This window comes from Aythya ferina (assembly GCF_964211825.1).
Source record: "Aythya ferina genome assembly, chromosome: 5".
Classification (NCBI taxonomy): domain Eukaryota; kingdom Metazoa; phylum Chordata; class Aves; order Anseriformes; family Anatidae; genus Aythya; species Aythya ferina.
Genome location: NC_140301.1, coordinates 2503520 through 2526413, shown reverse-complemented (window position 1 = coordinate 2526413; position 22894 = coordinate 2503520). Strand labels below are relative to the sequence as shown.

Below are 22894 nucleotides of genomic sequence, written 5' to 3'. Positions count from 1 at the left end.
TTTTTGTAGAATATATGAAAGAGAACTCTCTCTCTCTCTCCCCCCCACAGGGTGCTTTTTCAAGTTCTCAGACTTCTCTTGCTTTTCTGCACTATTCTAGCTGGTAAACTGGTAAAACAGTTAGCATCTGTCCTTGTTTTCCATTTATGAGAAGAATGGTCAGCAACATATATTCTGAGGCCACTTAAGACTAACCATGAGGCTCACAGATTCAAAGAAAAGACCATTGATTTTGCCCTTAACCCATTGCTCCCACAAGTTTGTGTTTCCAAGTCACTTCAGAAGCCCAGGAAAAGAAGACTAACACAGATTGTTAAAATTCAATGAGAGGCATGAGATTAGTGTTGAGGTACCCAGGTCATAGTTACATGAAGTTGTTCCTGTAATGAACAAGTAAGCATTCGCTGAGGATTGTGTTACATCTTCTTCATAAAAGATATGGAACAATAGATGATAACAGAATAACATGAATTCCATGTAGTTACCAATATAACTATATACTATCTTTTATATGAGCTTTTCCAGTTACAATAGTTTATTAACCTGCTTGGTTCTGTCCAGTTCGTACGATAACCAAGGGGTGGGGAATCTTTTTCCATGAATGTCATTGTAACCGAAAAGCCTGCTCACAGAACATTTGCAGACAGCAGATAACATTGCAGATATTTTACCACAAGCAGGAAGTACAAAAAGTTTATAATAATGTCTGATTAGGGGGATAAAAGCACTATTAGTCATTCTTTCATTCCCCCCCAAAAAATTAATATTTACCATGTAGCTTTCTTGGCGCATGATTTGAGCTGAATGAGAACAGAAAATAATTCACTCTGTAGTTTAATTTATTTTTTTTTCAAGTCAGGCCTAGACATACCCAGTTGCTGAAAGAGAAGAGCCACACTGGTGCCTGTAACAGGAAGACTATCATGTAGAGGAGTCTGTATCAGTTGTCGGTCTCCAGCTCCCAAAGAAAACAATTTCTGTAGAAAGAATTTTTTTAATTGAGTATAAATTTATTTTATACAGAATAAATACACTGTTGTCATACAGATAAGTGATTCATCCTGCAAAAATTCCGTATACAGAATCTTAAAATCAGTACCAATAACTGAACTGACCAACGTAGATCTGAAACATCATTTGAGGACAATTGTATGTCTCTTTGTATGTATAGCCTGATAGTGCCATCCTTGCATGTCCATTGAATTAGACAGTCTTAATCTATGTGTCTCTTGAAGACCTGCAAGTTCGTTGACACAACCACTTTCCTTGGTAGCCTATTTCAATGCTGTGCAACCCTTCCAGTAAAGAAATTTCTCCTAATGTCCAACCTAAAAGTTTTGCAGTTGATCATTTCAGCATTGGACATATGAACAATCTTGGAGGTCCTCAAGGTCTTCTGGAGATAGACAACAAAAGAGTGTTCCTGTTCTAAGATACATAATTCAGATTTATCACTGTAAGCACAAAGCTTAAGAAAGAAAACAGAAAAACTGATTTTCTGGTTAAAATGAAACTTTGAAAGTAAGAAATTAAAGTTACAAGTGAAATACCATTTCATCTGAAGAAAGAAAGCAGAAGGCAGAATAGCCAGAGGAGCGTGCACTTTCCCTCCCTTTTCTAGCAGTTGGAAAAGACACTGTTGAAAGCCCCATTTATGGATGGGGCTATAGGAGAACAGGATAGAAGGAAGAGCTAGAAATTCAAGTGGACCACCAGAATGTGTAATTTGAGGTTCAAATACCACTGAAAATGGGGGCTCCTGACAAGACACAATCTAATTACTTCCCTTCAAAACTGAAACTTGGGATGCAAAACAACAGAGACATGGTTTCCTGGAGAGCATTCAAGTAGATCTTGATTAAGCTAAGAGGAGATTTTGCCTCTTTTCGAGCTAAGAGAAATACCAAAGTAAACAGGGCTATGGGTTTAAAAAAAAAAAAAAAAAAAAAAAAAAAAAAAAAAAGAATTTGTGATTTGTAGGATTTCAAGAATACATAGGTTGGGTATAAAGTGTGAGAAAATGCGTATGAAATCTATCCTCAAATATTGCCAGCTGCATTCTTGATTTCCAGGTATGTTTCATGATAAGGACTACAATTTCCTAGTAATGCTACAGCATAATGTAAGGACCAGGCAAATAAGACCCAACGGAAACCTAAAAATATATAGGAATAATTTATTTAAAGTAAATCAACAAACAAACCTGACTATTTGCTCGCAGAAAGAAGTGTATTTACTGACAAACTTTTTTCTTATTTTTGAATGTATGGGTTACCAGGAATATTTAACTAATTGTGAAAAAAAAACATGTCCAACTAATTTTTTATTTTTTTTTTTTTTTTAAGCATTTCCCAAAGGAAAGTCGATTGGAATCCTGAACTGCAACATGGAAAAGTCACAGGTAAATGAACTAAAGGAAAGGACATGTCAAAAATTGCAAAGGAAAAAAAAAATAAAAATCCATAGCAAGCACAAATACTCCTGAACACACATTATTATTAAAAACTAAACTTACATGAACTGCTTGATTTGTTACTGTGCCTTGTAAAAAGCCAACTCAGTGACAAAATTAACCCTTTGACCTTATCCTGGAATGGAATTTTTGCTGTCTTTAGAAGACAGGCCACAGGGAAAGCACTCACAGGCCACAGGGAAAGCACTCAGCTGAACTATGATCTTTTTTCAACAAAAATATTTAAAGAATTTATTTTTTGTTTTCTTCATAAATTAAATTAACTGGAAAAATATCCCCCCACACCTTTTTTTTTTTTTTTTCTTTTCTTTTTTTTCCATTTACCTGAGACCCTCCAGAAGCAGGGACAAGGCATGAACAAAGATTTGCAATCAGAGTCTCCAGTGACACATTCAGGCTGTCCACATACACAGTATAGATCAGTCCCAGGCATGCCTAGAAAGACACAAAAAATGTGTTAGCCTGCTATGCAGGAAGGGCACACATCAGATTACTTAAAGATATATGTATATAATTTTTTTAAAAAGTGTCTTAATAGATAATGTAGTGAAGTACATTCCAATCTAAGACAAAGTTGCTATCAAAGCAACTGCTCATTAAAAAAATTAACTTGGCTACTTAAAAGTGATGTATGTGTTGGCAGGTGCAGATATCCTCTTTTGTAAAGGAAATTCATTATTTAATTGAGTTTGTTCAATTATATAAAAAGTGCTTTACTACTAATTACTTTTAAGAATGATAAAATCATAGTTTTGTCTGCACTTTGAGCTCTCTGGACCTAAACCTGACTGGTTTCCAGAGTAAAACACTGATGCGCTAATGAGCTAGCATCAAGAATCAACTATTCTGTACATTGTTTAACTTGCATTCTTTATTTTATTATTTTGATACAAACATATTTTTAGAATGAACGGCATATTAACATTTCAGTATTTGCTTTGCATGGATTCAGTTTTGATTGAGAAATCATGGTACAGCTTTATCATTTTAATTTAATGTAAGATAATTTAACTTTACGTTCCAAAAAGCCTTTGAATAAAAGGATATAACTATGTCCCACAACATCCTCTTGGTGCCTTTTAACTGCTATAATTTTGGTAATTCCATAAATATCTTAGGAATTCTCTACTTAGACATAATTCCAACAGTACCCTTTCATATAACACATAGTTAAGCTGAGAAACTCCTTGCCATGGGATGTTGTAAAATCAAGAGTTAAGAAATTGGACAAATTATATGAAAACCCATACAATTGACACCTCTGGTTCAGGATGTCATTAAACTGTAATTCACACAGGACTAGGAAAGTATTCTGTGGAATTATTTCTACAGCCTACCATTTTTTTTTACACGTTTGGCACTGCATTTGCTAAGCGATACTAGCAGACAAAATACTGAGTTATGTGGATTGTTAGTCTGAGTTGGTACAATCATTCTTCATGTTCAATGACAACTTACTGTTGAATGATTTTCCTCCCTTGATCTGTAAACTGAAGTATATTTCTTTCTGTTAATATATATTAGCTTAATAAAAATTTAAGCTCTTAATTTCTCCCATGAACTGTATCTCATCAGCTGAAAGCGATCCAAGATCCTAAATCTCCGTTATGAATCTTAATTCTATCTGGAAGAAGCTCTGACGTGTTTACCTTATAAATGAAAGAAAACTAGGATTCCACTATTGACTTATCACTATATATTTAATCAATTATCATTAATGTGTTATTTTTACTTAAGTTAATTTTTGTCTTAATAATTTACTTCAATATATAGTAATCTGAGCCCAGAAAAATCTCTATTTTGTCTTCTACATAGATTTAAGAGTACTTGGAGTGTTAAAAAAAAAAAAAAAAAAGCACTGCTTTAACCTGTAGGGGCTATTTACTATCATAAACATTGAATTTTATCTAGTTCAATCTAAGCTCTGCTTTTGCTGTTAAATTCCCAAATCAGTCCTGAGATGCTTTAAATCAGAGTACTGTGACTGCTATTCATTAAAAACAGATTTGTCTGCTGACAGAGATTATAAATAGCAATGGTAAATTCTTTACCCTGAAAATTTCTGGATAATCTAGTCTGGACACCAACACCAAACTTTTAGGAGCAAATACTTCAGCAGGCGGAATTAAACCAGACTCCTCTTCACCTTCGGTTTCTTTTGTTCCCTTGAAAACAGAAACATTTCAATTAATAAGCCATCTCTAGGTAAAATTTTAGCATTCTTGTAAGTCTACATTTCTCAGGATTTCAAATAGACTTAACCAGAAAAGAAGTGTATGCCTTGTTTGAAACTAGTAATGAAGTCAACTAAGAGGACAACTAAGAGGAGATCATTCCAATGGTTACCTGAACTTTCTAAAACCTTCTAGATGTAGTTAAACCTGCTGAAACTCATCTATAAAGCCATGCACTGGTGTAAATAAAGTTTACAGACAAAGAGTTTTGAGACAAAGAATACAGATATGTATATCTGGATCTACATAGTCATCTCCAGCCTGATCCAACAAATTTGGAATTTCTTCACAAGAAAAGTAGTTCAAATTTCTCAATAAATTTCTCAATTTCTCAAACTTAAGAACCACTATGTTTCCGGTTAGAAAAAAACAGAATGGCACAATGCAGATAAACTTGCAGTTGTTCATGGTATTGTGCAACTTACTATAACCTCCTTGCCAGCACTTATTTTTCAGTCACAAATACTTTATTATTAACTCCTAGCCAAAACGAAAGATGTCACTAATTATTCTAATTTCTGAAATTCCTCACATTCTTTGACAAATTCATTAACTGAGTTTCAAATGACAGACAGTATGCTCGTTCCAATTTTTGCATGTAATTCTCTCCACTCCTACACCACCCACCAAATTTCCAAGTGTATTATTTGTTCCTCCAAACGAGCATTCTTTTAAGCAAAAATCACTGTCCTATCTTAATTGGGAACACGAGAAAAATGACTTCCCTTTCCATCTGACAACATGAAATATCGGCCTTCTATTTCTATCATGTTCCTGGTCAGCACTTTAGTTTATTAAAAATAAACAAATAAATAAATAAATCCAACTTTGCTTTTCTACTAAAAGAAAGAAACCTGATAAAATTGTCTGAAATGCCAGGAATGCTGTGAATGAACTTTATTTTACTACCTCAATTCAGAATGTATGGTATCTTTAAGCAAATGAATGTATCCAATTAGAAACTGGAAAAAAAATATAACTACTTTGAATGACTTTATAAATGATTCAATTATGAAAAACATTCAGTTACTATAAGCCAAAATACAGAGCTCCTGTTGCTAACTCTCTTTTGTCTTGACCCTTGCTCCTTCTGAACAGAAGAAATTCAGGCTCTGACATGCATACCTGAAGTGATGAGCAGTTTATTTCATATTTATAATTTCAGATAATTACAGGTAGCATTCTGATCATTAGCCACACTTCAAATAACCTTTATTATACTTACTTGAGTTTGGTGTTCCAAAATGGAGTATCAGTTATGTGAAGTTAAATGTCATAAACAACTGGTAAAAAACACTGCACAAAGTTGCGACACTTAGGTACAGAATTCTTTCCTTGCCCATTCTTTAATAAAATTGCATAAAAACAAAGCAAATAACCAAATTGTTTAATCATGCAAAGATCCCTTATTCTCAACATGACACAGCAGGACGAAAAATAAGTAAAGACATTGGACAGAAAGATTCCAGAAATAGAAAGCAACAGTCACATAACAAAGATTCAGTATAGAAGGGAAACTAGCACACCTACTGATTTGGGGGGAATAAAAAACAAACAAACAAAAAATGATTTTTCACAGTGTCACACAGACTAATATGTAGCTAGTAAAAAACAGAATTGTGCCTCTTGGAAGCTGCTGAACAGCTCTCAAGTTCTGTGTCAAACATACAAATGCACACAAATACTTGTATTTTAAAAGTAAGATTCACACGAACATGCGCAAACACACATACCTTAGTGGTATATAGACCTGAAAGACTGTAACTTTTTGTATTTATATCAGAGGGGAGACAAACGGTATAATATATTTAGGTGCTTTTTAATACACAAAGTAAACAAGATTATGGGGTTCCTGTAAAACTGCCTGGGGTTCCTAAGGACACTGAAGTTGGGTGGTATTCACTTAGTCTATAGTCTCTCAAGATACCAAGAATTGTATAGTGATGCTTATGCGTTAGGAGTCCAACAAAAGGCTCACATATGGCTTAGTATCCTATCCTGAATGACACAGGCACCCCTGAAAAAGAGCAAGCCTCCAGCAACCACCATATACCACTAAACATAAAAAAAACCTTCAACTGTTCTAAAGAACAATTATAAATTCTAGGCATAAAAGTAGCAGGTTCTGGCTAGCCAACAAATTTTGGACAATGACAACATTGGGAAAAATGAATTAAAATTTGTTCAACATTTCCATTCAACATGGAAGCTTCTCTAGATGAAAGCAGTACTAAGATAATGAAAACTCAGGATCCATAGACAGGGAAGAGAAAGGTCATCTTCATCAAATCCACTCAACCTCATATCAAGTCCTGTGTTAATTCATAACTAAATACAACTTAAAATTTTAAGTGCACAATAGCAGCACAGTATTAAACTGATAAATCATTTACACTATTAAAACAATTTCTCTTACTTCAAGATCTACAGGCAAATGTACCAACGTGACTACAGCCATATTCCTTCCTGAGCTAAGTGTTCTGACAGGCAGGCAGGCACATTAGTGGAAGTCAGGAGACTAAGCAGATAATCATGGCAAACACATGACTTCTAACCTACTTTGAAGCTAAGTATTAACAGCATATGCATTCTCTAGCAATGCTAAATACGAAGTGGTAAAACCACAAACTCAATTCTTTCTAGTTGTACTTCTCTTCAGACACATGCACATTTCACCTTTTTAAATTTCCTTTCTCATCTAAGGAAAAAATATTCTCTAAACAGAATGAACAATATGAAGTTTTATTCTTAATAGATTTTTTACATATAGCATTCAGTTTGCAAATAAATTAAGAATAACTGAATGTTAAAGAAAACCTTTCTAAGCATTCATAAATTAAAAGATAAAATTAAATGGTTTCAATAAGAAATGGGATAATGCTGTTACTATTTTTTAAAAACAAATCTAGTTAATAACCACAGTTTTCCTTTTGCACTTGTACTGGTTGGAAGAAGATGATAATTGTATTTGGCATACTGCTATGAGGCTTCCCAACATCTTTCATCTATGTTGTTGGCAAGTAGTTTTTCATATTATGGTAGAGCATATTCAGAATTTTCTTAATTTTAATTATATTTTCAAACAGATTCCTTTTTTGCCCTCCCTTCCTACCTTTACATATAGACAGACTTTGAAAACAGGTAAGATGAGGGAAAAATACCACTGGGTAGAAAAACAGTATTCCAGATGTTTAAAGATCCATTTAGTTCAAAAAGTGATATATATTTAAAATCTAATTCAGAATCATCTGTGACTTTAGAACAGAAACAAATACATGTTTTGTGTTGTGTTTAATGACTTAAGGTCTTAAAAAAAAAAAAGACTGTCAGGCTAAGGAATAGGTAACAGACTGACATAACTGTATTAATGAAAGGAACTGCATGATAATGTACAATCATACAAGTTTTCACAATATTTGGTCACCTGTAATTATAATTTGATTGAAGTTTATTTGATTGAAGTTTAATTGAGTTTGATTGAAGCTCATCAGGATCTTGTCCCCTGCCTGCCAATGCCAGAATCCTCTTTGCTTCCATATCTTGACTTGGCTTCTAAATTAAGTTACACAGGGAATCTGCAAACTATGGCTGACTCAAGTCCATCAAGCAGTTGGTCCAGAAAAACACACCAGATAATACTGAGATTCTTAATATGTTCATCCAAGCTAACAGAAACCATCTTTGTATAAATCTTTGTTCCTTGTTCACATATTTTTATTGTGACAGTCTTGGCATCTGACACATGGAAGGTATATAGCAGTCTTTTTCTCGTTTTAAAGGCTGCCTTTTTTCTTCTAGACTCCACTGTATCCTTTGGATAAACGGATACATTGGCACTGCCAAACTGCTAACTTTAGGCATTTTTCAGACTAATTTTAAGTTGTCATATGGCAAACTGTTGGGAAGGTATAGACAACAGCACAACAATGAACGTTAATACTTATCTCCCATGAGATCAAAAACATTAAAAAAATCAAGATGATGACCAATTCTAAAACTACAGAGATTTATATCTTTAACATTTTTAAATACAATGAAATAGGCATGTACATGTATATGTTATTGTGTATGCAAGTAGAACACAATTGAGGATGTATCAATTTAAATCGAAACAGAAAAATCCGATCTGGTTCTACAGCATGCTGCTTAATTCATTTACCCATGGTTTAGTTTTCTTTGTTTGTTTGTTTCCTTTTTCTTTTCCTTTTTACCAATAAATAATACAATACATAAAAACATAATGAACTCTCAGAAAACAGTGAACGTTCTTTTGAAGCTACGATGCAATTTCATTTTGCTCAACTTGTTTGCCACTGTTGTATGGCAAACTGTTCAGAGACTGACCAAAAAACTGTGTGGCCTGTACGTTTACAGTAAACCAATACATTCTTAAATTTCCATGAGTTTTAATGAATGTACACACCCACACCTAAACTCAAAAATTCATATGTCAACTTCTGGCAACACACAGTAGTGAGTTTTTAGGTTCTTACTTAAGTGAGAATACGGAGCTAGAGAGAGCACGAATATTCCAACTGTTTTCCTTTCTTCTCGTATCATGTGAAATGGACATTTAACATGTTTGTGTCCCAAACAGATGTGTTTGAGGTACACTGGAATGTACAATAACCAGATACAGAACTAACAGAATCACTTTATAGTTCATGAACTTTGTCAATAAAAGTAGCCAAATTAATAAAATGTATTTGTGCAAGCATTTAAAAAAAAATATTTCCCCAAAACAATTCGAGTTCAGATGGCAAAAAGAAAAACAAAACAAAACAAAACAACAACAATCAGTATTAATCGCCTGATAGCTAATAGCTTAGAAAAATTAACTGTGATCAGCATTGTTAATCATTACTCTGCTATTTATTTGTTTGCTCGCTTGTTTTCTGAGAACTATTTGTTCTTCAGTTCAGCCAAGGGATGTATATGGCATTAAGCCCAAACTAGACAAATTCAGTCTAATTATTCAAGTATTTCTAATACAGGAGGTAACTGACAACTGGAGTTACCTGCCAACAGATCAGGCACAATGTCCCAAATCCACAGTCTAGAAAACGGTTTAATACAATTTTAATAGACGTAAATAAAATCAAATACTTGTGGGCTTGATACACATTATTAAATAAGGTATTACTTTGCTTTAAATTAAACTATCAATAACAGCGTCTTTTTGCTTTAATAAAACCTCCACAGCTATGGAAAAGTGTAAAACCAACTGGGCACAATGTAACATATGCACAATGTAACAGTTCAACACTGCCTCCTGTTCCTTCAGCATACTGTGTGCACTACTTGGCAAACCTGAAGCAAGAACGAAGGTGAACATCAAATAATCCCACTACATTTTCTATCCTACGCATTTTGCTTGCTTTAGATCACAAATATATATTCACAGTTGAAAATTATGAGTTTCAGATGACATCTTGTGAAGGCCAAGAATAGTGTAATTGTTTAGTTTCCACGTTTAGCATCAAAGCGACATCAGAGACGTTTCACTGGAGCTTCTTAGTGTGCTTGCTTGCCAAAGCAGCAGCACTCACACTGCATGAAACATGACAAGAGCTGAACCAATCAAACCGAGTGCAGAACTGTTAAAAAGTCTTTTGGATCAAGTTCTTTACTTACTGCTTAGTTTTACTCTTTATATACTTCTGACTCCTGAACCCGATAGCCTCACATGAAAACCGGAAACCTCAACATCTGACCAAAAACCACAACAGCAAACGCAAAGTAAATGAGTTGCTTACAGTTAGTCTTAAGGGACACCAATAAAAACAGTAACAACCAGGAAATCAGCATGCCAACTGAAATATGCTCAAACAAGTGGAGGTAGCTCTTCACACAACAGTTACTTATGAAACTCTTATGCTACAAAACAGTGCAAGTAACAGAAATGCACAGGGACCATGAGAGGATTGGACACATTCATGAAATTCATAGCGATTACTAAATATGCAGCAGGCATTTGTGGCTCAGCTGCTCCACAGACTGCAGAGGGAGCACCCATGGAATCACCACACGTCATGGTCCTCTGCTCCTCCCTTGACATTTACTCCTATCCACCTTCAGAGACAAAATACTTTTTTTTTTTTTTTCTCTACAAAATGTTTTTTTTCTGTCCCCAAATTATAGTTTATTTTCTTTCTTTAAAGAAAATTTTACATTTAGAGTAACATATTTGAATGTATCTTACTTTATGATAGAGGTTCACAATATTACTCAGAGATTATAAAGCAATATAATAGTATGCTAGAAAAGTTATATTCAGTGTTCCGTGTATGTTATGTAATAGCTTTAAGAACATATTTAATTAATTTAAGAACATATTAATTCTCTATTAATATCCAAATCACAAACACACAAAATACTAATGCAGGGTTAAGCCTAAATTAGAGTTTATTAAATATAGGGGAAAAAAAAAATCAATTAGGTGAATACTGACCTGTTTCTGATTCCCATCCTTCTTCTGGAGAACAAAATTTTACAAATGAAAAAGTGTATACAATTCTAAAACCTAAACTGACTTAATTTCAGGCTTGATCTCATTTATGGGGAATAGAGAAGAAAAGTAATTTTAGCATCCATATAGTGAGCAAATAGCTCTTTGTAGTAGAATGAATTAATTTCATTTCCTGTAGCTTTATGTCATTAGATTAAAAAGATTTGTGGATTACCTGATGTTGGACAAGGGCTTATAGTTTTCCCTCATGTGTTAGTGGACAACATAACAGCTCTTTCTGCTTCCTACCCACTTACATACTTAAAACCTACTGGAAGCAGATCTCTGCTGTCAGTTACGTGTGGCTGATACTGGACCTGTTTAAAACGTTCCTTGTGGAAAATGAACAGATAAATGGATATTTTCACATAAACTTCAGTTTCAGCCTAAGAAATTACGTTAAAACTTTGAGTAGAAAGAAGTGACTGATTTTGTGTTACTTCAGTTGAAAATAGCAGCTCATTTAAAGGCAACAGACATGGCAGCCGAGAAAACAGATGAAAGCAGCCAATTTTACTCATGTTAACCATATTTTTTTTTATTCAGAGATACTCATTGCTCTGATTTAGCCCTCAAACATTAAGGGCTAGTCTTCAACTTGCACGAACCCACTTTTGCTACCACAATCAGATTATTTTAAGATGTCAGCTCTGCTTTTAGCAACTGACATTTAACTTAAAAATAACAAACAATCTAGCCAAAATCTGCATTAGGAACTGAAGTAAATTTTTAAAGATTAGAATGACCTACCAACATAGTCCAAAAAAACTGTTCAAGCTATTGTATGTAGGTGATCTTAAGGGACTTATCCAGCTTGAGAACTCATGAACAACTGTTCAATCAATGTTCAGCAGAATTTTAGCACACATGAACCATAACCATCCCCCCTCTTCTGTCTCTACTTTCATCTTCAGAACCTCAACATGTCTGTCTTGAGTTTGTATGCCCAAATCTTCTACTTATCAAATCTCCAACATTGAAGACTTCTAGAAAAAGCAACTCTGAACTGTAATCCAACTCTCCAAGACTAGTCCATCTGCTCTTTGTTTCTGTTGGTTCTGGATGACTAGGTACTTCCAGGTCTTTGAATCACATCTGCACCACCTCTGTAAATTGCATTTTTTTTTTTTTTTTTTTTTTTTTTTAGGGACATTAGGCATCTTCAGGCATCAGGAGGACAACCCAGGCATGCTGACTGTACATCTCTACTCAGGATGCACATGCCATTCAAGTCAGTGCATTTAGTTCTGATTAACATTGGGCAGAGAAGAAATATTAGGTTCCTTTTCATGTCAGAGTGAGGAAAACCCATTTAAACTGAGGTATTAATAGAAAAGTTAGAAAATACGAAACATTTGATATAGCTTTGCAGTTTTGTGGGTGGAAGCTGACAGGCATAATTTCGAACTCAACGGAAATTAAAGGTTGGATATGGTGCTTAGGGACATGGTCCCTAATGGGTAATGCTGGTAGTAGGGGTATGGTTGGAACAGATGATCTTAAAGGTCTTTTCCAAACTTATTGATTCAATGATTCTATGAAATATGAACAGATAGTGAAATTATAGTTGTACTTTTAATAATTCAGTCAGTCAGAGAGAATGAACATCTGCCATTACAAAAACTTTCACTGTAGTTCTTCATGATAGTTATACAAACAGTTTGCCCTTTGCAAAATTTTGCACAGAAATTGTGTCAAGGTCAGCAAGCCCTTTGTTTTTCTACTAATAGCACAGTAAATGAGATGTGGAGATCATGCATGATTCCTTATTTTAAGAAAAATTATTTGAAGCTTTAGTAATCTCATGCCAATTACTCATTTGGGACAGATCCCTTTCTCTGCACGTGGTTTAAGCTTTGCTGGCCTTGTTTGCAGCCAAATAGCTGGTTTATTAAAAATCAAAGGCCAAAAGCCATTCAGCAACAATTCATTTTATTTATTTTTCAGATTGTGCAAACGCATGCATCCAATAAATTCTAACACACATACAAAATTTAAAATAAACTTAGCAGAATGCCTCCAAAAGACCAATCTGCATTGATCTGTCTGCTCTACTGAACTAAAACCATGGGTGAGAAATATACTTCATGGCTTGTCTATGCACATTATATCATACCACAGTAGCTACATTCATACTGGAATAATTATACTAGCAAAAGAAAAGCCATTATCTTGATTTAATACTTTCAGAACAGGATAGTAAATTGTACCAATTCACAATAGCAACTCCATTAACTACAAAAACAAACGACCAAAGATAGAAGATTATGTGAAGATCAGACGGTAAACTTATCAAATACAGTAACCTCAAGCCCCTGTAACAATCAATTCATTCACTCCCTAAATACTGTTGACACTGCAGAGTACTCCTATAGGAAAATAAGGAGTTCCCATTGCACCTTTCAGCATTACATAAAATTTACACCAGTAGCATCTACGATATGTATACCACTTAACACATTCTTGAGTGGGTCATTAGCCCACGTACATGCCAAAAGATGTGGGAATTCCAAGATACAAGGCACATGTAGATGCGACATAAATGCCAGAAGTCCATGGGCTACTGTGTAGACTCCATGCAGGAGTAAAGACATGACGACTACCTTTACCCAAAATAAGCCTTTGCACCCTGCAATAACATGAAATCTAATTGGGAAGAAGGTGCGTGAATGCACAAGCACACACACAGGACATAAACAGGACAGGATAAATTACTGCCACAGTTGCTAGAAAGATGAAAATATTATTTTCTTCATTCATTCTCACCTTAATCACCTTAACTTTAAATTCTGGTATAGAGAAGACCTTAAACATATAATTTGATATTCAAAATACAAGGCAATTTCTTATCATACAGAACATTAGCAGTAATTTTACCTTTTACAGGAAGGGAAGAAGGCACTGCTTTGCTCTCTGCATGTTTCCATAATATCCATTTCTCAACAGATTTAGAAAGATGTTGATTATTTTAAAATGGTCTACCCCCCACCCCACCCCCTACAGAATGTCTTTTGAGGCACTGATAATAAGGGCACTTTCAGGATAAGTTTAACATTTGGGATGTTCACAAAATTATTAAGCTTCATCTTAACAACACACTAATATAATACCCAAAAGAAGATCAGGTTTCACATTTCAACAAGGATACAACTGAACTGAGTGTTCGCATTCTCTGCTCAAAACCAAACATCAGTGACTCATCAAGTAGCATGTGCTTTAGCACAGTAGGATCACCAACTCTACAGTCCAAGCGTAAAAATTAAAACTTTATGAAGCATGATGTCATTTTGTTGGCAGATTTTCCTTTGACTCAGGAAATATTTGTGAATGTTGTTAATCTGCCATTTTCTGCTTTGGGATTTTTACAATTTCTTTTTCCTGTATTTGCAAGGGGGCAGAAAGAAGAAGAGAACGTGAATGAGAGGAAATAGGAGACATAAATTACTGCTTACTTGCATTTGTCAGGGATACATTTACTCTTCCTAACCTTGTGATCACAATGTTTTAACATATATAGACTTAAGACTGATAAAACCTTGTAGTAAGACTGTTAGAAACTAACACTTGAAGTTTCTTGCTGATCGCATTGAACAGAATTTCTGAAATGCAAGAAATGCATTTGCACAGGCTCAGTTGCTAACGTAAATCATTGTTGATGGTGGGGTTAGGGTGAGGATATTTTTTTTTCCAAAGCACAAAGCAATATACCATTTGACCATTAAGTTCCCAATGATGCAAGTCAATGTGCTTTTTTTGTTGTTTGTTTTGTTTGTTTTTTGTTGTTTTTAAAGATTCCACCTATGGTGCTCTTCCCAAGGGCTGTTAGCATAAATTCTGACTGCATTTTGTAGGAAGCACCACCGAAGTAGACAGAAGTAACTTCTGAGGCAAATATATTAATCAAGTCTTTGTGTGTTAAGTGGTAACATCCAGAAATTGCTGTTAGAAATAACTACACGTGTGCAATTTTTTTGGACAGTAAATAAAGTTACACACAGAGTAACTGAGTTTTATGGGTGAATTTTGTAGATGTACCTTATGATTCTTCTGAATAACCTCTGGCTCTTAACAATTTTCAGCTTCAGTCACCAGAAGAATAACAAGGAACATATACTACACTTTGGTTTAGAGGATGAGGTTTTCTTCAAATTAATGACAATTTACAGCAAGAGAGTGGACAACAAGAATCAAAATACAGTAATGCAAAAAAAACCTGAAAGCACGGTGTGGGAAGAAGCAGTGGGGGTGTTTTTGACTTATTGTCCTCCTCCTCCTAATTCTTGTAGATACATGCAAGTCAGTATGGCATCCAGCTTTATTTGTCTGAGCATCTCTAAAGCATGCTTAAGAGGATCTCTTAAGGCAGACGTGAAGGCGGATTAGACCAATTGGAGACAAAAAAAAGGCAGGAAGCAAGGAGACACTGGCACAGTATCTCAGATTTCTTTACGTTTATACTGGTAGAAACTTGAGGTGAGAGAGAAATCTTGCATATTAAACTGCTTTTAATTAAACTGAACAAGTCTTTAAACTGTCTTTGCCACTGTTGATTGACTATTAGACTACCTCGTAGTCTAATGATCAGTCAGTCATGTTCCCAATTTTAGATTCCTGTTAGGGTCAAATTTTCAAATGCTTGGTTTTAATTTCAGATGAGGAACTTATCCTTATATACACTTTACAATTGTTATTGGAACAATTAAATGAGACTAGCATCTTATAACAATTCACAGGGGATTAAATGGGAAAGCTGCATCACCTGCATTCATGGAAAGAAGTGAGTTCTATTCCCTATGTAATGGACTATCATATGTTTATCTTCTTCATGAGTACAGATTTGGAGTATTAATCAGAATAGATGTAACGCTGATCTTTTTGATATGCTGTCATGACTTGGCGAAGGCTGATCAAACAATGGACCAACATCTATACAAATGCTAAATACTGCATTGATTCAAAATGTCAGTATTGCAACAATGCAAAGTACAATTCACAGGTGTCTATCAACTACTTTGTATTCTGCCCAGGGTTGGGAAGTTGAAAAGAGGCCATCAGCTGATTATTAGAACCTGTGCTTTTATCATCTCTGGAAAAGTTGTAATGACAAGCAACTGCCAAGAGATTAACTGAATCTAGGGCTTTCAGAGATACCAAGGACAATACTTTTTCCTGTACGCTCCTGCATAGAGCTTCGACAATTGCTACATTAACCTTGTATCCTAGACTATCATAGGTAAACCTAAGAGACACCATGTGAGTACAGTCTCCTTACTTTTCAGATGGCATATGTATACTAACTATCCTGTGACAAACAGCTGAAGCAGTAATGAAAGCAACTGGAGTGAGAGTGATAGACTTCTCTGGCCAAGCTTGACAAATTGTGTCAAAAAGATTATTGTATTTTTATGCAGGAGGCTCAAAAAAGGTTCTCTACTTCTCTACCATTCAAAAGCACAGAAATAAGCTTGCTTTCACTTTGCAGTTTAATTAACCACAGAAACTTCCAAGGCTTGGGGTTTTGGTGTTTTCTGAAGATGATTCTGCCAAGTCAAAGAGCATATCTACACTGGCTGAAATCTGACCAATCTTAAATACGTGCAAGATTTACCTGGTGCAGGCTAACTAGGAAGGAAAGAGCCATTCCTTTTGGAAACTGAATCTTTGTCATAGTCTGTTATATTATTAGGTTAAAAACTGAACGGAATTTAACTGTGAAAAGCACTGTCCAGATTTCATTGTAATTCACGGACACTGTTTCCTGGATTGTTTGTTTAATAAGGTGTGCAAGTGAATGGTTAAATCAACATCACTTTTGCAGCCCAATGCTTCATAAGCTTATGTTTCATTACAGATTGTACATGTGCTGAATTCTTGTCTAATGACCATGTAACAGGGCACGTTCAATTATTCTCTTTGGGTTTTAGAAAGAAACAGGAAGTTTGGCTATAAACAAAACAGTCATAGAATAAATTTCACCACAGCAAGTTCATCTGAAAAATATGCATTCTTTACAACACAGCCAGGAATGGCATTATGAGAACCAACATCCTGCTGCTCTCAAATTTATTTTATTTTATTATTATTATTTTTTTTTTTTTTACTACTTAGGCAATATAAGAAAATAACCTTTTAGTTAATACTGGATGTTTTGTGATGAGCATTACTTGGAAGATGTGGATCATGAATCAAAAGCAGCTGCTAGAAACCACAGGATAAATAACAAGTTTGCTAAATTTAGTATATGTTATGAAATACATAGAGTGCAAGAAGAGTCAACCATTGTAAATTTTTATCAGCTGGGAAAGAATTACTGTAGAATGTTTCACTCTTTACTTATTAAGTAAAGGAGAGATGACAGATATCAATAGGAAGATGTCAGCTAATCTACACTAAAATATATCTACTCTTCAGTTGCATTTCTGCTTTTAGCTCCTTCCAATAATGTACAAAAATAGCCATTTAAACTGTAGCGTTAATGAAATAAGAACAATTATTATTTTCTGGCTTCCAATTGTGCCTAGAAAAAGCACAATATTATTGCTACTCCACATCTATTTATTATTCTACAAGGCAGAGAAGGATTTCAACACCAGTATTGAACAGAATACATTTGGATCACTAAAAGCATGTTCTTCAAATAATTAATGGTGTTACGGTTCTTCACTAAAATAGACAACAATTTTACTTAGCCCCTTAGGTAATTTTAACTAATTTTTTTAATATTCGTAATGCCAAGACTTTACTTATTTTTGATTTTTCATGTTGGAAAGAAAATATTTCAAAAACATAACAGTCCACAATTACAGACTGGATTAGGTTTTCCCTAGGTTCTAGCAACTAAAGATTCCAAGTATTAAGTCATAGCATAGATTCTGTGAAGTACTTTACATCAAATGGGAAACAAAATGTCTATTTTTGAAAGACTGAGGTTGCCCAAAATTAATTAAATGCATGTTTAAAACAAACATTGCCAAGTAGCTGACACCCAAAATCTGACCTACCTAAAAGCTGAAGAATCACTCTATCAGTTTTACAGTCTTGCTATTTACACCCACACCAGCCTTGCCAATAAATGCGCTTCCAGAAATATGTATGTAACATTACAGCATACGTGCACACATTTATCCTGTGCTAGTCTGATAGAGATGTCCAGCAGAGGGAGCAGAAGTTAATAAACCTTTATCTTAAAGCAAATGAGAATGATTCCTGCTATGTTAAACACGGAAGTAAATGAAAGGAACATTTTGTTGACTGTCCTATTAACAAAATCAAAACAAATGGTAGCAAAAAATAAAAAAGCATATGGTGGAGAAAAGAAAAGCCTTTTGTTGAAAACATGGGGCAATGGGTACAATTTATACCAGGGAAGATTCTAATTGGACATAAGAGGAGGATTTTTTTTTTAATATTTTTTTTTTTACTGTGAGAGCAATCAATCATTGGAATATTGGAAAAACCTCCTCAAGGATGTGGTGGATTCTCTAACACTTGAGACCTTTAAAGTTTGGCTAGACAAGGTGTTAGACTATCTTGCCTAGGCCCTGCTTTCAGCATTTAAGATGGACCAGATGACTTCTGAGGTCCCTTCCAACCTGGGATTTTCAACGAGTCTCATTCTCAATTTTATTAAGGTGTTTGTTTGTTTGTTTAAGCAGATAAAAACAACAACAAAAACACAAACAAGCACATCAAGTTTACCTTGGAAGAAAAATACACACGTTTATATATGACAGAACAATACATTCTTACCAAGAAGAGAAATATACTTTCTAAATTTATTAATCTTCTATTTCTAGACACCTTTTTCTGCATTTTTATAACTTGTTTTGAAGATTTTACCTGCAGATTAATCTCTGCTTCATAGAAAGTTAAGCAGGAACAGTAGTGTCTCTCTGAGTCTATATCAGTCAAAACCACCACAAAGAACGTTGGCTGTTTTCTCTCTTTTGAAAGCTGCCATCCTCCAGGTTGACAAAACTGAAGAAACAAAAAAAAAAAGAGAGAGAGAGAGTTAAGCAATAATATCTGTTGTACTAAGAAATATGAGAAATTGTTTTAAACAAGATAAAATACTGTCTGAAACAAGAAGTTTAGAAAATTTCATTGAAATATATACAGGATTGCAAAATCTGAAGAAAATGGGAAAAACCCAACACATCTTACGATTAGTCAGGGAGATGTAATAAACTGTACACACTAAAGATAGTTCCCTTTGAATTCAGTATTCAGGATAATCTTTGCAAGGACTTAACAGGCAACAACAGGAATAAACTGACAGATAATGCAGGTTTCATTTGGATAACAGGTTAGAATTCAAAGCTAAAAATCATTGTGTCTTGGAATGTCTCCACTTACATTTTTAATTTCTCCGTCTATTTCAGGACTCCTAAAACTAGGAGCTGCAACCTACAGATTCATTAGAAACCCAGAAGCTCAACTAAAATTATCTTTGGAAGTACAAAACTACTGATATACAGTACGAGTTGTACACACATTTTTGCACATGTATATGTACTGGGTCTGGCTGGAATGTTAATTTTCCCGGCAGCAGCCCATACAGTGCTGTGCTCTGCACTTGTAGCTGGAACAGCAGTGTTATCACACCAGTGTTGTGTCTACTGCTGAGCAGCAGTGGCACAGCATTGGGCCTTTCTCTAACCCTCCTAGGGGGTGGGCAAAAAAGTGAGGAGAGAAACATCACTAGGGCAGCTGACCTAAACCAATCAAAGGGATATTCCATACCATGTGGTGTCACACTCAGCAATAAAAGGTGGAAACAGGAAGAAGAGGGGAGGGGTGGGCTCTTGTTGGGAAAATGTCGGTCCTCCTCCCGAACACCAGCTACATGCATTGAGGCCCTGTTTCAAGGACGTGGTCAATCATCGCTCGTTTGTGAGCAGTAGAGAGTAATTTCTTTCCTCTGCACTTCCACATAGCCTTCATTTGTTTTATTTGTTTGTTTTCCTCCCTTTTTTTTTTATTTTTTTTTCTCTTTTCCCCTTTCCCTTTTTATTTCCCTTTAGTTATATTGTTTAGTTCATAATAATCTTTCTTTAATTATTATTATTATTTCCCTTTAATTAAATTATCCTTATCTCAACCCGTGAGTTGTTCTTTGCTTTACTTCTCCCCCTCCTCATCTAAAAGAGGGGGAGTGAGAGAGCGGTTGTAGGGTTTAACTGCCCAGCACGGTAAAACCACCACGGTATATACAATAAGAGATAGTCAAGGCAATCACAGAATACAAACATTGAATGCTGCTTTTAGATATGATTGAGTTTTGCATGCAGTGTCACAACTACAGTGTAATCCTTTCCTGTGCAAGTACTAGCTGTATCCAAACCTTTTCTCTTCCACCCTGCAACAAAGAAAAGTCCAGTATCCTGTTTCCATTAGGAGCTAATAGCAGAAGTTTAAAAAGAATACAAGACTGTGTAACTGCCCAGTTACTTCTGTCTCCTTACCATTAAAGTTTCCACTAGCATTCAGGTGACAAGCTTTCTGGTAGCCACAGGTGATGTATTTGTCCTTAACATTCACTCTTAGCTGTTAAAAACAGCTTTCCTCATTAGTTTATCTAGTCAAAATTAGATATTCCATTTACACCTACTTAAAATCACTCAATACTTACTCCAACAAATGCTTATTTATAGAGCAATATTTCTCAACTACTTATTAATTATCTCTATAAACTTAATTGTGAACATTCAAAATTTTGTAAGATTTCATCTCATAACAGGGATACGTTTTGCCATCCCTGTGAAAAATATGTTCAAAGTTCATGACTTCATATGTCTCATGGACAAAAAAAAATCTTGCCTCGAAGATGCTGTAATTCTTCAAGTATATCATATTTTCTTAAAAGACGTTACTCTTGCACCAACAAGCAGATGAAATATGTGCAATACCTATCACACACATCAAATAAGCTTAAGTCTCTTCCGCATTTATTCCTCCAAGTTTACGAGAGCTTGTTGCTGTGTAAGTCACCCTAACCACTGGTAGGAATTCTAACCTCAGAACAGAGGTACACAAGAAGCATGAGTAAAAAGAAATACAGCTCAAAAGCAAAGGGAAAAGTGTTTTGTTTTTCTTCCTTTCAATGCCTGAAATACATCATTGATTGATAACTTGTTCCAGAAATGGAAGAGTGGAAGGTTGAAATTGAGAAGTCAGTTTGCTGAAGATTCTTCAAACAGCCTTTATGGAATTTTGTATTCATTGCTTCTTTTACTGAATACTTGAAGTCACATACACAGAAAACTCACAGTACGTTTCTATTAACAAAATCATAAACTTAAAATTTACAAGGCATGAAGGCAACAGCCCATGTCTGGATTGGGAATTATAAAAATAAATAAATACATGAAATTTCTAGAATTGTTGAACAATAAAGACAGCAAAAGAACCAGAAAGAAAGGTTGAGATCTCATGTTTCTATCAATTTATTCATTCCCCTGGACATCCGCTAAAAGCTGAAAGATTGTGAGGAATAAGTTGTACGCAAGCATTTACTACACATTCATCTTTAGATCCCCTACAATAAAACTTAGGCACTCTTAGGTGAAAAGCAGTTAAAACTCTGCCTTTGATATACAGTTGGTTTTATGGTCCTGGGAAAATCTTCAAAACCAAAAGTTTCTCATGTTATGTTCTTCATGTCGTAGATACTCAGCTTAACGCTTCTGAGTCTGTATACTTAGAAGTGCTAAGCACTCCTCCCTGCCACTGAGAATGACTGCTGTGAACATCAAAAAGTACTCTGTGAAAAGACATCCTAGTCATTCCAAGCTAAGCATCCAGTATTAGTCCCCGAGTTTGATAATACTGACCTAATCTCCTTTTGTTTTTCATCCCACATCAGTTAAAAATAAGAAAATACCACCATTAATCTTGCAGGACTGCTATAAAGATAACATAATATGGTAGATATATACAGACATTATGATGAAAGGATCATCAAAAAGTTTCAAAATTAAATCATTAGAGATCTGTATGTATTGCAAAGGTCAGGAGATATTTGGTAAATGAAGCCTGGAATCTATAGCTCAGAGAAGACAGAAAGACACAACACCACCGAATAGCCATTTGTTCAATGACTACAAGCCCAAATGCAACAAATACAGTAACATTCTGGTAATAAATAAATAGACCTGCCAAGCCTACCAGCTCTGACAGGAGCTCCTTGCTTGCCTCCACAGGCTCTGCTGGTGCCCACTGCCCATTGGCTTTCAGGACAATTCCCCATCACACAGTGGGATGCACAGCTTATGCATAGCTGATTTTTGCACAGTATACGCAGAATCTACTCATTTCAAACTTTTAAGTATCAGTAGGTCTATTTTTAATGTTTTTAAAAATAAAGTGTACTTAAATGATATTTCTCTTTGTTGTAATGAAACTTTATTGGCAGGTCTACCATATAACATTTATACCAGCACCTGCCCTGTAAACTTGGAAATGCAAAGTGAAAACTTTTCTAAGTGTGCCAAGTGACTGCTGAGCTGGGCAGGAAGCTCTCAATAGCCCTCTCTCAACTTCTGCGCATGTCCAAGCCCTACTCATGTCAGTGAAAATCCTTCCCAGTCTTAAAATGATCTTGTGTATAATGCTTTCTAGATTTCACTCATTAGTGACTGTTAAGGAAAACAGCTGAAGCAGAGTACACCCACTGGCTAT

The 22894-nt window shown here is 35.0% G+C and overlaps 1 protein-coding gene across 7 annotated transcripts in view; it reads right to left on the bottom strand.

Moving 5' to 3' along the window:
- SBF2 (SET binding factor 2) overlaps nt 1–22894 on the bottom strand; it is a 251703-nt gene that overhangs the window by 130323 nt on the left and 98486 nt on the right. For all 7 annotated transcript variants that reach the window (XM_084521588.1, XM_084521591.1, XM_084521593.1 and 4 more), the window contains 4 exons: nt 19055–19192; nt 4525–4638; nt 2798–2908; nt 872–977 (listed from right to left, as the gene is read on the bottom strand). In XM_084521588.1, the coding sequence (XP_084377714.1) occupies nt 872–977; nt 2798–2908; nt 4525–4638; nt 19055–19192 (469 nt within the window). The remainder of the gene's footprint in view (nt 1–871; nt 978–2797; nt 2909–4524; nt 4639–19054; nt 19193–22894) is intronic.